The 14289-nt window shown below is 47.5% G+C and overlaps 1 protein-coding gene across 1 annotated transcript in view; it reads right to left on the bottom strand.

Annotated features, from left to right (window-relative positions):
• Positions 1-11238: 11238 nt before the first annotated feature.
• Positions 11239-14289, bottom strand: part of PKD1L1 (polycystin 1 like 1, transient receptor potential channel interacting) — a 111146-nt gene continuing 108095 nt past the window's right edge. Inside the window, 1 exon segment of the mRNA XM_076006209.1 lies at positions 11239-11271. Within this exon segment, the coding sequence (XP_075862324.1) occupies positions 11239-11271 (33 nt within the window).

Raw genomic sequence — 14289 nt, 5'->3', positions numbered from 1 at the left:
GAGGAGGGGCGGAGGGCCCACCCCCGAGAGAGGCGGGGCGGAGGGCCCACCCCCGAGAGAGGCGGGGCGGAGGATCCACCCCCGAGAGGAGGGGCGGAGGGCCCACCCCCGAGAGAGGCGGGGCGGAGGGCCCACCCCCGAGAGAGGCGGGGCGGAGGGCCCACCCCCGAGAGAGGCGGGGCGGAGGATCCACCCCCGAGAGGAGGGGCGGAGGGCCCACCCCCGAGAGGCGGGGCGGAGGGTCCACCCCCGACAGGAGGGGCGGAGGGTCCACCCCCGACAGGAGGGGCGGAGGGCCCACCCCCGAGAGGAGGGGCGGAGGGCCCACCCCCGAGAGAGGCGGGGCGGAGGATCCACCCCCGAGAGGAGGGGCGGAGGGCCCACCCCCGAGAGAGGCGGGGCGGAGGGTCCACCCCCGAGAGGCGGGGCGGAGGGCCCACCCCCGAGAGAGGCGGGGCGGAGGGTCCACCCCCGAGAGGCGGGGCGGAGGGTCCACCCCCGACAGGAGGGGCGGAGGGTCCACCCCCGACAGGAGGGGCGGAGGATCCACCCCCGAGAGGAGGGGCGGAGGGCCCACCCCCGAGAGAGGCGGGGCGGAGGGTCCACCCCCGAGAGGCGGGGCGGAGGGTCCACCCCCGAGAGGCGGGGCGGAGGGCCCACCCCCGACAGGAGGGGCGGAGGATCCACCCCCGACAGGAGGGGCGGAGGGCCCACCCCCGAGAGGAGGGGCGGAGGGCCCACCCCCGAGAGGCGGGGCGGAGGGTCCACCCCCGAGAGGAGGGGCGGAGGGCCCACCCCCGAGAGGAGGGGCGGAGGGCCCACCCCCGAGAGAGGCGGGAAGGAGGGCCCACCCCCGAGAGAGGCGGGAAGGAGGGCCCACCCCCGAGAGAGGCGGGAAGGAGGGCCCACCCCCGAGAGAGGCGGGAAGGAGGGCCCACCCCCGAGAGAGGCGGGGCGGAGGATCCACCCCCGACAGGAAGGGCGGAGGGCCCACCCCCGAGAGGAGGGGCGGAGGATCCACCCCCGAGAGAGGCGGGGCGGAGGGTCCACCCCCGACAGGAGGGGCGGAGGGCCCACCCCCGACAGGAGGGGCGGAGGGCCCACCCCCGAGAGAGGCGGGGCGGAGGGCCCACCCCCGAGAGGAGGGGCGGAGGATCCACCCCCGAGAGAGGCAGGAAGGAGGGCCCACCCCCGAGAGAGGCGGGAAGGAGGGCCCACCCCCGAGAGAGGCGGGAAGGAGGGCCCACCCCCGAGAGAGGCGGGAAGGAGGGCCCACCCCCGAGAGAGGAGGGGCGGAGGGTCCACCCCCGAGAGAGGAGGGGAGGAGGGTCCACCCCCGAGAGGAGGGGCGGAGGGCCCACCCCCGAGAGAGGAGGGGCGGAGGGCCCACCCCCGAGAGAGGCGGGGCGGAGGATCCACCCCCGACAGGAGGGGCGGAGGGCCCACCCCCGAGAGGAGGGGCGGAGGATCCACCCCCGAGAGAGGAGGGGCGGAGGGCCCACCCCCGACAGGAGGGGCGGAGGGTCCACCCCCGACAGGAGGGGCGGAGGGCCCACCCCCGAGAGGAGGGGCGGAGGATCCACCCCCGAGAGAGGCAGGAAGGAGGGCCCACCCCCGAGAGAGGCGGGAAGGAGGGCCCACCCCCGAGAGAGGCGGGAAGGAGGGCCCACCCCCGAGAGAGGCGGGAAGGAGGGCCCACCCCCGAGAGAGGCGGGAAGGAGGGCCCACCCCCGAGAGAGGAGGGGCGGAGGGTCCACCCCCGAGAGAGGAGGGGAGGAGGGTCCACCCCCGAGAGGAGGGGCGGAGGGCCCACCCCCGAGAGGCGGGAAGGAGGGCCCACCCCCGAGAGAGGCGGGAAGGAGGGCCCACCCCCGAGAGGAGGGGCGGAGGGCCCACCCCCGAGAGGAGGGGCGGAGGGCCCACCCCCGAGAGAGGAGGGGCGGAGGGCCCACCCCCGAGAGAGGAGGGGCGGAGGGCCCACCCCCGAGAGGAGGGGCGGAGGGCCCACCCCCGAGAGAGGCGGGGCGGAGGGCCCACCCCCGAGAGGAGGGGCGGAGGGCCCACCCCCGAGAGGAGGGGCGGAGGGCCCACCCCCGAGAGAGGAGGGGCGGAGGGCCCACCCCCGAGAGGAGGGGCGGAGGGCCCACCCCCGAGAGAGGCGGGGCACACAGTGGCAAGGAGCAGGGTTCCAGGGCGCGTGCCTGACTGCAGCGCTAGCTTCCCCACCTCACAGCTGGGTGACCTCGGACAAATTATTCTACCTCTCTGTGCCTCACTTTGCTGGATCTTAAATGAGGTTAATAATAAAAACGGGTCCATGGGAGGCCAAGGCAGGCGGATCAATCAAGGTCAGGTGTTCGAAACTAGCCTGAGCAAGGGAGAGACCCTGTCTCTACTATAAATAGAAAGAAATTAATTGGCCAAGTAATATATATAGAACAAATTAGCCAGGCATGGTGGCGCATGCATGTAGTCCCAGCTACTGGGGAGGCTGAGGCAGGAGGATCACTTGAGCCCAGGAGTTTGAGGTTGCTGTGAGCTGGGCTGATGCCACGGCATTCTAGCCCAGGCAACAGAGTGAGTCTCTGACTAAAAAATAAATAAATAAAATAAATAAAAATAAAAACTAGTCCATAGGGCTGTTGTGGTAATTAAACTAATACTTGTAAAGAACTTAAACAGTGCCTGGCTTATGGGAAGCAATAATATATGTGTAATTATTATTAAGTTATTAATAAGTTCTCAATGTTGTCAATAGGTTCTTGGAAACTGTAACTTTAAGTGAAATGCTGAATAACAAAACCAATTTTTTTCTCATCAACATTACAACAAAATGACATTGAACAAAATGATGCTATTCAGGGACCTGCTATACATGGTTTTGCTTAAAGTGCCACTTTGCAAGAATTTATGGAAGTGAGAACTTACTATAAGTTAGCATTAGTGATCAACATAAACAAATTTAAAAGACAAAAAATAGACTAAAGTGCTCAAGTTTATATTCTTATATTAAATGGTACCTTAAAAAGGTATCTTAAAAAGATAACAGTTCTGAATAACTCATGAATCAAAGAAGTAATCAAAAGAAAAATTTTAAATGAAATGAAAATGAAAACGTACCCTATCAAAGTCTGTGGGATGCTGCTAACACAGTACTTTAAATTTCTAGCACTGAATGCTTATATTAGAAAAGTAGAAAGGTCTCCAATGACCTCAGCTTTTATATAAAGAACTGTAAAAAGAACAAATTGAACCCAATGTAAGTAGAAAAAAGCAGTAATAAAGATAAAAGCAGAAATAAGTACAATAGATAATAGAAAAAAATAGAGAAAATGGATGAATCAAAAGGTAATTCCTTGAGAAAACAAATGAAATTGATAAGACTTTAGCCAGATGATCAGAACAAAAAAGAAAAAAAAAAAAGAAGAAAAGAAAGACACAAATTACCACTATCAGGAATGAGAAAGATAATATCATTACTTACTCTACAAATATTAAAAGGATTAAAAGGAAATATTATTAAAAACTTCATGCCTATATATTTTGCAACTGAGATGAAATGGAAAAATTCCTTAAAGACACATTATGAAAGCTTTCTCAAGAAGATATCGATATCGAATTGAATCCATAGCTTTTAAAACTTTCTAACAAGGAAAACCTCAGTCCTAGATGGCTTCACTGGTGAATTCTATGAATGTCAAACTTTTAAGAGAGAAATAGTACCAATTCGCATTGGACAAACTCATTCAGAAAACTGAAGTGGAGAGAATATTTCCAAATTTTTTCTAGGAAGATAGCATTACCCTGATAGCAAAATCAGATAAAGACATTATAAAGAGGAAAAAAAACAAAAACCAACGATATCCCTGATAGTCCCTGGTGTCCCCTCCCTTGGATGAATTCTCCCCGGAGGTGTCCAAGCCCCAGCTCTGGGCCTGCTTGCTGTGCCCCAGCAGCTGACCAAACCGGCCTTCTCTTAGAGCCTGTCCACATGTGTTTGTCTCTTTGCTTTGAAGGGACTGTGAAATCACTGAGGAAACACTCTTTCTTCATACCCCAGAACATAGTAGGTGTTTGGTAAATATTCTTCAATTCAGGGTTGAAACTGGGTGGCAGATTGAACATAAGTGCTGGCAGGAGCAGATTCAACCTGGAATGATGTGATGAGTTGAACATACAAAGTCTAGCATGAATCAAAATGATCAAGAACGGTGTTGACGACTGGAAAATACCCAGCACCGTTACGGAGAGGGGGTAGAGAAGCAGACATTGCTCAGCAATGGAAGTGAGGGGGGTGTGACCTCCAAAGAGCCTATTTGTCATGATGGCTCTTAAATTCTGACTGTCCCAGATGATTGGTCTAAATCACTCATGATAATCTCATTACACCAGTGGTCTCCAACCTTTTTGGCACCAGGAACTGGTTTCATGGAAGACAATTTTTTCCCAGACCAGGGTTAGGGGTTGGGAGGGGAGAGGTGGAGCTCTGTGGCCTGGTCCCTAACAGGCCATGGACCGGTCCTGGTGCACGGCCCAGGGCTTGGGGACTGCAGCATTATGTCATGATCAAGTTAGGAATGAGTGTGAAAGGAACTCTTCTTAGGGACTTACTGAAGAAGTTTCCTCATATCTCATGGTAAGAACTAAGAGTGTCCGCCATTCTGAGGCTCAGCCAGTGCACAGCAGAACACAGAGATGCCATCTGCCCTACCTCTGGACTTACGGTTTTGTGAGATAATATATTCCCTTATAATTTCAGTCAGTTTGGGTTATGTTTTACATTATTTTTTGTCAGAACCATTCTAAAGGCTATTAGTAATAATGTAATTTAGGGCTGCATTAATGTGAGAACAGTTTCTAAGGCAAGTGTGGAGTATGAGAGATCATGTATTAGTCAGGTGAAGATTGTGCTGCTGCCGTAACAAACAGCCCCTACACCCCCCAGAGCAAAATAGAAGTATATTTCTCAGGTAATCTCAGAGAAGTCACTGCAGTTCCCAGCTCAGAAGGGCAGCTCTGCCTCCTTCAACACAGGGCTTCTAAATGTGCTCCGGGCATCGCTTACTCCCGGAAGAAAAAAGAGCATGAAGCAGTAAGGGCCTGCCTGATGTCTCCAGGCGCAGGCTCAGAAGCAGGACTTGTTGATTTCCCAGAGGCCGTGGGGAAAGGCCAGTCAAGGGTGCGTACAAGTAGTCTGTGGGCTGCAGCCGTGGCCTGGCCACAGCTCCGGCAGGGGGGGGGTGTCGGGGGGCAGAGACACACGCTACTGAGCCATGGCCTTTAGCACGAGCGTACTTTTCCTATCATCTCTCTCCTGGACTATTGCTTATCATTCTGGGAAGGCACAAAAAGTACTAACAGGGCCAGAAGAGAGTCACCAGGAGTCAACCAGCAGGTGAGACAACTCACAGCCACATCCCATAGGTACAGAGGTGGGGGGTTGTAGGTGCTCAGGCTGGGGGAAGAAGGCACCAGGCGGTGGAGGCAGGAGGAAAGATTCTCACATGGCCAAGTGGTTAAATGAATTAATTTTGACTCCAGGGCAAAGACTTTCTGTTTGGTTCAATTTACAGAGCAGGTTATGGCTCCACATCAGGAGGAAACAAAAGAATTACAACAGGTGAAGTTACCCAAGATTAGAATAAAGAACACTAATGAGACCCTTCGAGGAGATATTAATAAATAGATATGGTGGCTTACCAAAAACATATTAAAGTCTACAGTTTGGTGAAGATGAAGAAAATGTTTTCTGTTATGAACAACAAAGCAACTTCTGTTCTCTGATAGGCTGAAAAGGTCTTTAACCTAACATTTGCCATCTTCTAATGTATTTAAGTCTAGAATAGGGACTAGGGTAGTTGCAATACGACTATGTATCGCTTATATGCAGGAGATCTATGACTTTTTGTAAGAAATTCTTAGTCTTACAAGAAGTTGATTTTCAGGGCTGGCCTTCACCGTGAATGTCCCCTCTGACCCAGCACAGCGAGTAGCGCAGGCTGGGACACGGACCTCCCATGGACTTCAGAGGCGACTCTCACCTTGAGCCAACTACTTTGAATGCAAGGCAGGACTTTTTATTTTGCAAAGTGTTTTGCTCATAGGACAGACACCGATGACCATATCCTTTAAGAAAAGGATGTTGAGCTAACAAGTTATTACATCAGTAAATAAAGTAGGACATTTTATCCTGTGGAGAGAATCTCAGACCTTTGATAATATATTTTTTCCTAGTCTTCACTCAAGTAACTTACCTGCTCTAAAGAATACCAAAAATATACCATTGTCCCCTGCTCAGCACCACAAACATTTCCACTTATTTTTAAAGGCAAAGGCAGCAAGTATTGATCCAGAAGTGGAAGAAATTAGACACAGCTGACAGATGCTTTCCCGACAGGTCAGATGGCTACGTGTTCAATCAAGCAGGCCCCGTCACCCGAGGCCAGAGATCAAATTATCAAGGTAGTGCCTGTGGACAGCTCGATTCTCTATACTCACTGGCAGACTCAGTTTCCTTAGTCAACTTCTGTCTGGGACATGATGCTGTGCAAAATACTGGCGAGACTTTCATGGCTAAGTGTGTTGTTTTCGCAGGGGCAAATTATCAGCTAGCTCAACTGGCACGTCCATGAAACTGGCTTATAATTCGGCCAGAGCTCCCAAGTCACTGTGTCTCGGCCAGATTCTCTAATCGTTCTGCTGCTGTTCTCTATGGAGATATTTGGTTGATAAAAACATACTACTCTGATCCCAAATAGCCAAGTTTCTGCCTCCAAGAACGACTCCACCTCTAGAGTCTAAAATGACACAGCCTCTTCCCTCTAGCCCTGTGCTGGTCTGGGCACAGCAGTAAGTGGGAACAGACGGTGCGGGGCCCACAGACGAGGCTGGACTCTCACTGGGTAGGACGCAGAGTGATTCAGGATGTCCATCCCCTGCGGGAGCTCAGACGCCTTCATGCTTTACAAATCTCACCCGTAAAAGCTACCTGGGGACGAGGAAAAACCATGGGCTGGGTTGGAGAAATGAGGTGTCCAGAAACAGCTCTTCTTGAATTGCACATTTCTGATTAGGGCCATTCTCTTCTCTGTCAGAAAAATCATTAATATTTCTATTAGTTTTTTTTTTTTTTTTTTTTTTTTTTTAGACAGAGTCTCGCTTGTTGCGCAGGCCAGAGTGAGTGCCGTGGCGTCAGCCTAGCTCACAGCAACCTCAAACTCCTGGGCTCAAGCAATCCTGCTGCCTCAGCCTCCCGAGTAGCTGGGACTACAGGCATGCGCCACCATGCCCGGCTAATTTTTTATATATATATTAGTTGGCCAATTAATTTCTTTCTATTTATAGTAGAGACGGGGTCTCGCTCTTGCTCAGGCTGGTTTCGAACTCCTGACCTCGAGCAATCCGCCCGCCTCAGCCTCCCAGAGTGCTAGGATTACAGGCGTGAGCCACCGCGCCTGGCAGTTTTTAAGTTAATAGAATTTCAGTTTATTTTAATTTTCCATGATATAATAACCTTAGATCATTTTTAATTAGATTTTTTTTTACTTTGAGATAATTATAGATTCACATGCAGTTGTAAGAAATAATACAGAAAAATCCTATATACCTTTTATCAAGTTTTCTTCAATGGTCACATCTTGGAAAATTACAGGACAATATGCCAGCCAGGACACTGACACAATTAATTCCATCACCACGATCCCTCCTGATGTCCTTTTGTACTCGCCCCTCCCTCCCTCCCTCCTTCCCTCCTTACCCCTCCCCATCCCTGACCTCAGACAACCACAAACTGCTCTCCACTTCTGTAATTTTGTCACTTTAAGAATGTGTATAAGTTGAATCATATCGTATGTAACCTTCTGAGATTGGTGATTTGCACTCAGTATAGTTCCCTGGAGATTCACCCAGGTTGTACCAACAGCCTGTTCCTCTTCATTGCTAAGTACTAGTCCACGGCATGAGGAGACCACAGTTTGTTTAGCCGTTCAGTCAATGAATGTTGTCTGGCGGGTTTCCAGTTCAGAGGTGCTGCGAATAAAGCTGCTATGGGCAGTCATGCCCAGGTTTTTGTGTGAATGTATGTCTTCATTTCCCTGGAATCAATGTTCCAGGTAGTTTCTGGATCACTAGTGTTTTGTTTTATAAGAAACCGCCAAACTAATTTCCAGAGTGGCTGTACCATTTTGGATTCCCACCAGTGATGTAGGAGTGACCCAGTCTCTCCATCGTCGCCAGCAGTTAGGTGTTGTCACTGTTTTATGTTTTAGTCTCTCTAAGGTATGTAGTGATATATCATTGTGGTCTTAATTTGCATTTCCCTAATGACTACTGGTGGTCACATTTTTTCATGTCTTTATTTCCCATTTGTACATCCTCTTCAGTGAAATGTCTATTGATTTTTTGGTTTCATTTTCTAACTAGATTATTTGTATTTTTACTGTTGAGTTTTGAGGGTTTTTATATATTCTAGATACTAGTCCTCTATTGAATATGTGCTGTGCAAATATTTCCTTCCAATCTGTAGATTGTCCTTTCATCCTCCTAATAAGGTCAGTGACAGAGCAAAAGTTTTTAAGTTTCTAATTTATTAATTTTTTCTTTTTTGGATTGTTCTTATTTTCTCCTCTGTTCCCCCACCTTCCCCCCCCCAATATTATAGCTTATGTTTTGCATTTAAGTCCATGATCCATTTTGAGTTATGTCTATAAGGTCTGAGGTATACATCCAAGTTCATTGTTTGTTTTTTTCTTTTGCTTCTGGATGTCCAATTGCTCTAGCAACATTGTTAAAAATACCAGGCTTCCTTCCTTGAATTGCTTTAGCTCCTTTGTCAAAATGAGCTGGGCATATTTGTGAGTCTATTCAGGGATCTCTGTTCTGTTGCAGGCATCTGTGTGTCCTCCCCACTGTGGGACCACCTGGTCTCTACTGCTGTGGCCGCACAGTACAGTCACCTTCTGCTTACGGCGGCCAGTCCCTCCCCTTGCACTCCCCTTGCACTCTGACTCACCATCCAGGAAGCCAGCTGCCTGCAAGAGTTATAAATTACGTTATCCACAGTTTTTGAAAGAAGATGCTCACCTTCTGCAGGGAGCAGGGTGTTGATAGGTCCTCCAATGATCAGTGCACATCCCTGAACCTTTATAATCAAGTTTCCTTGCTCCTGTCTGGCAACCGGACCAGAATGATGGTCAAAAAAACCACAGTAACTTATGAAGGCAGGACTGCAAGAAAGAGGCCCCAGCAAGCACAGATCTTTGGAAAATTACTCAACTCTGGACAACGGCAGAGAAAGCTTTTCCTAGGTCTCTAGTTTTTTGAAGGCAAGGGTTAGTATTGTAGTAATAAATATTAGCCAGTTCCATTATACAGAAGTCTATAATGGCAAGAAAAGCCAAGAAAGTCAGCATGGAATAAGGTTCCTTTCCACAGTCCCAGAGATTTGCACAACTTTTAGTTGAATTCTGAAGATCAAAATAAATCCCCATGCTGATGCAGTAAATGATGACATTTTGGATGTGTCACACCTGTATATGCTAACAGTAACTTAGACTCTTTCTGTTCTACCCAAGAAAAATCAAGTGCAATGCTGGTTGAGGGAACTTGGCCTTGTCATAGGGAAACCTTTGAATCTGCTCTAACTTTCCTTCTCCTTGGTCCTACTGAAAACTAATTAATTGCCAAGCCCTGTGACACCTTGACCTGGGACTTCTGGCCTCCAGACTGTGAAAGGATAAATTTGTATTTGTGGCACTTTGTTATATACAGCAAACAATTAATGATACAGTATTTTACCTATTATCTTGGGAAATAATTGTAGTTTGTAAGTCTCCAAACTGAAATAGGAACTTCTTCAGAAAGAAGCCAGCTGATAGTACATTTTAGCCCTTGAGAATTCAATTTCACTTTCTTGACCCCACCAGGCGACAATTCGGGTGGAGTAAATGAATTACGTGCTCACAGCAACACAGGAGCCCTGGTTTATATCCTTAGAGCCTCAAGTGCCATTCTAGCACACATCTAAATGAGAAGGGATTAACAATGATATTTCAACTTTACTGGAGCTCTGTCTGCCAGGAGAGAATGAATCACCAGCCACAAAAACATTCCTTCTTGTGAAGTCATCACGGGCCGCCTTAGTACAATCCGTGAAAGCAGAGAAAATTCATTTCAGAAGGCTGTCTGCTTCCACTTTTCTGTCTGGGTTTTCAGTTATTTTCACTTCTAATAAATTAAGCATTTGTAAATCGTATCTAAATGGTTATTTTATTTTAATTAGCTTTTCTTGTGATGTCCATCAGGGGAAAAACTCCACGATATACTTAGAAACAGAAAAGTTTAGAAAGAAACAACAAACACCATTAATACGAATCATATCTTACAATTGTGACTCTATTATTTTGCCATCTCCTTACTTGAGTAATAAAATAGCTTCTTCTTAAAAGCTTTTCATTTGGACGTAATTTCAGACTTACCAAAAAAGTTTCAAGAACAATTCAGAAGCACTCAGACCTCCTTTACACAGAGCCGCTTGTTAACATGTGGCCGTACTGGCAGTATTATCTGCCCCCTTTCTATCCGTATACGTTGCACATTGCTTCATTGCACATTGCTCAATACTCAATTTACTAGACACTTACCAAGCACTGGGCTCTGGGGAAGGCACAGTGGTAGAGGGAAGTGATGAGACCCAACTCAGCTGGCAAGGGCAGAACCAGGATGCAGGATCAGGTTTGAAAGGTCACTTTTAGTCAAATCCAGCAACACCCTGGCCCTTAACATATTGACTAAATCTTGGGAATAATGCGCTGCATTCTCCCTGAGCATACCTCATTTTAATTTAATGTTTGCAGCATGGATGGCCATCTCAGCTTCAGGTGAAGAAACACATCATATATAGATCTAGGTAGGCACAAAAAGTTGGCCAGAGTTTTGCCCATAATTTTGAGATTTGTATTTTCCAAGTTCCAGGAATATTGTGTCTTCTTGGTGGACATAGTTTACTTTCAAGTCAATGTTGTTTATTGTTGACTCCCAAGATCCTAGAATTGTGCCCGGCACAAAAACACTTGATGAATGAATGAATGAATCTTAAAACTCGGTTTTAATAATGTGTATGAAACCCAGGGAGAGCGCTTACACTGTGCAGATACCAACTCAATCACGCTCCCAGTGGCCTCTGTGGGAGGCGTCACTAGTGTCCTCCCTTTACAGAGAGGACACAAAGGTGTGAAACAGTTAATTGCCATAGTCTCCCAGATAGAGGTGAACCTGAATCAGGACACAAAGGCATGAAGAAGTAACTTGCCACAGTCACCCAGAGGTTAGACCTCCACCCCACCCCAAACCTGCTCACCCTCAGGCCCCTCTGACCTCCATGTGTATCAGGAGTAGGTATTTTCAGCATGTTCAGGCTGAGTTGGTATTTTCTTAAAAAACAAACCCTTCCTAGCCTGTTTTCTCCTCATGTATTCAAGCTTAGTATGTTCCGATATCTTGCACTATCGGTTAGAAATGAGTCACTGAAGATTCAGTAAGTTTACAAGATTGGACTATAATTACAAAAACTCCTAGATAAACGGAAGAGGCTCAGTAAATTTCTCTGGCAGTCAGGTTTCTGTGCCCAGGGCTGTATTCTAAATCTTCTTGTATTCCACAGATTGGCAAAGTTAAGGGAAGAAGCTGAGAGAAAAGTCGCCTTCTTGGCTGCTTCCCACTCCTGAGTAACACTGACCCCAGGGGCCCAAGGCTGACCTTGCTGAAAACAGGCCGTGGACTTCTGTACAGCAGCCTTCTCTGCAAACCCGCATCTACTGTGTTGGGGACCCCAAATGCGGAAGTGAACTCAGAGTTTCCACCGTTAGACAAAACTCAACTCCCCCCCGCAGGTGGGTGCTAAAGAACTATACTTTAAAAAGAAAGGTCGGGGAGGGAAGCCAAAAATCGCTTGGGCAGATTCTGTACCTTGCAGTCAGGCCCTCCCTCTGCATGTTCCTGCCTCACTCAACCGTTTTCACAAAAGCAAACCAAGAGGAAGATATGTGGGGTACAAAACCCTCCTGGAATCTCTCAGTTGCATCCGCACTAGGGGCCGGCCAGCGCCTGCAAACAGTGAGTCCTCGCTGGGCCAGGGAAAGAGCCACCAAGGAACAAAGTCCTTTTGCCCAGGGAGCAGCAGCCCTGGCTGGGTGCTCTTCTCCCGCCCAAGCCTGCAGGGCTGAGGGGCAGAAGCGAGCTGGCAAACGCTAGGGCAGCCAGGCTGGCAGGCAGGGGAAGCTGGAGGCTGGCAGCCCACAGCATTTTGTTGCCATGAGTCATTTAAAAACTACAAAGCACAGTATGATTTGTAGGTGGTTATTGATAGCTCCAGGCATCCAATCCTTCTAGTTTATAAAGATAAAAATCTTAATTATTAATGGTTAAGATGAAAAAACAACTGCCCTGAAGTTAAGAAATTCAAACAGATTGTTTCCTCAGCTCCAGGCACACAAAAGAGGGTCTGTTCTGTAAAGTCCAGCTTGCTTGGCCTGTTCCAATACCAATTACATTCCTCGTTCCTCCCAGTAGAGGCCAGCTAAACTCGCCTTGCAGAAACTTGAGTTCTGCAGCCGAGACCCACCTGGGAGTGAGGTGAGAGAGGCCTGCCCCTGGCCGCACTGATTTTTTGTGAAATGCACTTTTGATAAATGCCTCAGAAAGTGGTCGTCCAGAAAGATTTGTGTTTTCTCGGGGAATGAAACTAAAATTGGTGACTGCATTGCTGCTGAAAACTGCCCACATCGTACACAAGAACAGTGGGTTGTAAGTGCAAAGATACAACTACAAGCCTTCACAATTGTTTGAGTTATGTTATTTTCTGAGCCTTAGGAAATTAGTAGAGGTTACTATATGTTGCAAGCGTGTACGGACTCACAATAGCATGTGCTGTGTATATAAAAGACTGCTCAACCATATTCTCAATGTAAAGTTCCGCTAGCTGTATGAGTTATAAAATATATAATGTAAACAGAATTGCTTACAGGAATGAGATGAGGCCTCTCCCTTCAAAATAAATGCTCTTGTGGGACCCTTGAATCGACAATCTCCATGTCCTTAACCTCACCAGAAAGCCTCTGGTGTTGTACCGCTAGGCGTAGTACTGGCTTTTAGCTTGAGATGTATTCTTATCTTTAAAAAATTATGTCAATTTCATTTTTATTAAATGTATGTTTTAAAAATTAGGAATGGATGTTGATTTTAGAAAATGCATCCTTGGAGAAAATCAAATGATAGTTTATCTTTTTTTGGTGAACGGTATTAATATATTTTTAATATTAAAATGTTTCTGTTCCTGATTTAATACTCAGATGATCACAGGATATTATTCTTTTAATCTGCAACTAAATCCTACTTGCTAATGTTTTATTTAGATTTTTTGGTATCAAAATCAGTAAGACTGGCATGTAGTTGGGTTTTTAAAAAATAAATTTGGGATATGTTTTCTAGTTCTTATATCAATACATTCTTTGTTTCATAAAAATGTATTTGGAAGCGTTTCTTCCATCTCTGCTCTGGAACAGTTTGAAGAGCATCCTGGATATGTATGTTTCTTAATTGTTTGGTGTATTTTACCTGTGCAACCATCTGGCCTGGTGCTTTCGGAGGGACAGACCTTCAAATAAATACTGTTTCAGGTTTCTATCCCTACTCAAGTCAGGTGGGACATAATGAGCATTGATAATTGTTCTCTATTTCCAAAATGTTTTATAATTCACTTAATTTCCTTAGGGTTATTTCCCCTTTCTCATTTTTATTTTGTATATTTATTACAGTCACTTTTTTCATATTTGGCTATATATTAGCTAATAATCTGTCAATTGTTTGTTAAAAGAATCATCTCTTGAACTACTTCATTTTGCTGTTGATTTCATTATAATAGGCTTTTTTTTTTTTTTTTTGAGACAGAGTCTCACTTTGTTGCCCAGGCTAGAGTGAGTGCCGTGGCGTCAGCCTGGCTCACAGCAACCTCAATCTCCTGGGCTCAGCGATCCTCCTGCCTCAGCCTCCCGAGTAGCTGGGACTACAGGCATGCGCCACCATGCCCGGCTAATTTTTTGTATATATATTTTTAGTTGGTCAATTAATTTATTTCTATTTTTGGTAGAGACGGGGTCTCGCTCAGGCTGGTTTTAAACTCCTGACCTTGAGCAATCCGCCCGCCTCGGCCTCCCAAAGTGCTAGGATTACAGGCGTGAGCCACCGCGCCCGGCCTATAATAGGCTTTTATTTTCCTTCCTTCCTTTCGCTTTG

The sequence above is a fragment of the Microcebus murinus genome, chromosome 9 (assembly GCF_040939455.1).
Source record: "Microcebus murinus isolate Inina chromosome 9, M.murinus_Inina_mat1.0, whole genome shotgun sequence".
Classification (NCBI taxonomy): Eukaryota; Metazoa; Chordata; class Mammalia; order Primates; family Cheirogaleidae; genus Microcebus; species Microcebus murinus.
This window is presented reverse-complemented; position numbering and strand designations above follow the sequence as displayed.